At 61.7% G+C, this 2,500-nt stretch overlaps 1 protein-coding gene across 9 annotated transcripts in view; it reads left to right on the forward strand.

Moving 5' to 3' along the window:
• LOC113824982 (collagen alpha-1(IX) chain-like) overlaps positions 1-2,500 on the forward strand; it is a 101,266-nt gene that overhangs the window by 91,344 nt on the left and 7,422 nt on the right. For all 9 annotated transcript variants that reach the window (XM_070119222.1, XM_070119224.1, XM_070119221.1 and 6 more), the window contains 5 exons: positions 140-314; positions 626-777; positions 1,019-1,279; positions 1,422-1,592; positions 1,687-1,875. In XM_070119222.1, coding sequence (XP_069975323.1) covers positions 140-314; positions 626-777; positions 1,019-1,279; positions 1,422-1,592; positions 1,687-1,875 — 948 coding nt within the window. The remainder of the gene's footprint in view (positions 1-139; positions 315-625; positions 778-1,018; positions 1,280-1,421; positions 1,593-1,686; positions 1,876-2,500) is intronic.

Here is a 2,500-nt window from a genome sequence, read left to right on the forward strand (position 1 = left end):
TATCATTATTATTATTATTATTACCATTATTATTATCATTATTATTATTATTATTATCATTATTGTCATTATTGCTACTATGATTATTATTAATAAATGTCCTTCGCACAAGTGAAAACTACCCCCCCGTCGCCCCCAGGGTCCCCCCGGCCCCCCCGGCGCCGTGGTGAACGGCGAGGGCGGCGAAGGCCTCCCCGGCCCCGCGGGTCTCCCAGGCCCCCCCGGCCGGCCCGGCCAGAGGGGCGAGCCGGGCGTGAAGGGCAACATGGGCGCCACGGGCCTCGACGGAGCGCCCGGCCCGCGAGGAGACAAGGGTACGTATCGCTCGCTCTCTCTATCTATCTATCTATATATGTATATATATATATATATATATATATATATATATATATATATATATATATATATATATATATATACCCTTACTATCTATCTATCTCTCCCTCTTTCCAAGTCACCTCTTCCTTTCTTAGCCTCTCCGCCCCCTCCCTCCTCGCTCCCAGAGCCTCGTCCTCCTTCGCCGTGTTTCCATCTTTCTCTCGGCGCCTTCCGCTCTCTCTCTCCCTCTCTCCCTCGTCTCATTCCTCCCGCCTTCCCCCCCGAGTCACGGTCTGTTCCCCCGCAGGTGACAGGGGCCCCCCTGGGCTTCCCGGCATGGACGGCGCGCGCGGCGAGCGGGGCCTTCCCGGCGCCGACGGAGGCGTTGGCCCCAAGGGCGAGCCGGGGCTCGGCGGCGCCCCCGGCCTCGTGGGCAAGCCCGGTGTCGTCGGCCTCCCGGTGGGTGCGCGAGACGCCCTGTGTCCCAAGGGCCGTTCAGCGCTGGCCTTGGCAGTGCTGGCCGAAGCGCTTTTCCTTCTTTAACCTCATAGTTCTCATGAAATATTAGTCTTCATTCAGTCAGTGCAGAACAGACCGCTGTTTATTCCTCATTCAGCTTTCCTGTCAGCTGCTTTGTTCTTCCTGCCCTGAGGTGTACATGTGGCTGCGGCCCAAGGAATAATGAGCCCCCTCCCCCCAGGGTCCCGAAGGCCCGAGAGGCCCCCCAGGGGCAGAGGGCATCAAGGGCACCACAGGAAAGCGCGGCGAGCCCGGCATGCCCGGAGAGCCTGCGCCCCCCGGCCAGCCTGGACCCCAAGGACCCCCCGGAGTGGCAGGACCGAGAGGAGAAGAGGGCCCCGAGGGACCCCCAGGCCCACCAGGACCCCAGGGACCCACTGGCAATCCAGGCCAGATGGGCATCATCGGAGCCAAGGGACACCCCGGCCTCCCCGGCCTCAAGGTACAGCGCCTGCGGTTTCACTGCTGTGTCCAAGAAAATAACGCGCACACACATGCGCAAACTATGGCGCACGCACACACACTTATGTCTGCGTGTGCAGCATTTGCCTGATTAATAACCTCGACCCCCTGTGTCCCCGCAGGGCGAGCCCGGCAAGTCTGGCAAGCGCGGCGAGCCCGGGCCCATGGGCGGCGTTGGGCCTAGGGGCCCTGCAGGCCCCCAAGGGCCACCAGGGCGTCCTGGCAAGGATGGCGCCAAGGGATCGTCGGGCATCCAGGGCATCGTGGGGCCGCGCGGCCTGCCAGGACCTATCGTAAGTGCCCTTCGGTTTGCTTTGGTGACACACGCGGCAGCGGCGCCCCGCCCGAGGCCTCACGCAACAGACACCTGACGCCTTTCTCCCTCAGGGCCCGCCCGGTCTGCTAGGTCCCGCCGGCCCGCCCGGTCTGCCCGGCTTCCAGGGCAAGGTGGGCGCTCCCGGACCCCCAGGACCCCCAGGGCCCCCCGGCGAATCCGCCCCCGTGGCCATCCAGGTCGACGGCGAGCGCACCTACAGCCTTCCTGGCCCCATGGGCCCCACGGGATCCCCAGGCATGGTGAGTACTCTTCGTCTTGGTCAGGAGGACTCTCTCTCTTTCTCTCGCTCTCTCTCTCTTTCTCTCTCTTTCTATCGGTCTTCTCTCTCTCGCTCTCGCTCTCTCTCTCTTTCTATCGGTCTTCTCTCTCTCGCTTTCGCTCTCGCTCTCTCTCTCTCTCTCTCTCTCTCTCTCCCTCTCTCCCTCTCTCCCTCCTTCCCTCCCCTCCTCCCTCTCTCTCCCTCCTTCCTTCCCTCTCTCTCCCTTCTTCCTTCCCTCCCTTCCTCCCTCTCTCCCTCTTTCCTTCCCTTCCTCCCTTCCTCCTTCCTTCCCTCTTCCTTCCTTCCTCCCTCCTTCCCTCCTTCCCACTCCCTCCTTCCCTTCCTCCCTTCCTTCCCACTCCCTCCCTCCATCCTCCCTCCTTCCCTCTTCCTCTCTCCCTCCTTCCTTTCCTCCCTTCCTCCCTCCTTCCCTCCCTTACTCCCTCTCTCCCTCCTTCCTTCCCCCCTCATTCCCTCCCTTCCTCCCTCCCTTCCTCCCTCATTCCCTCCCTTCCTCCCTCCCTCCCTTCCTCCCTCCTTCCATCCCTCCCTCTCTCCTTCCCTTCCTCTCTCCCCCCTTCCATCCCTCTCTCCCTCCTTTCCTC

The sequence above is a fragment of the Penaeus vannamei genome, chromosome 43 (assembly GCF_042767895.1).
Source record: "Penaeus vannamei isolate JL-2024 chromosome 43, ASM4276789v1, whole genome shotgun sequence".
In the NCBI taxonomy this organism is placed as follows: Eukaryota; Metazoa; Arthropoda; class Malacostraca; order Decapoda; family Penaeidae; genus Penaeus; species Penaeus vannamei.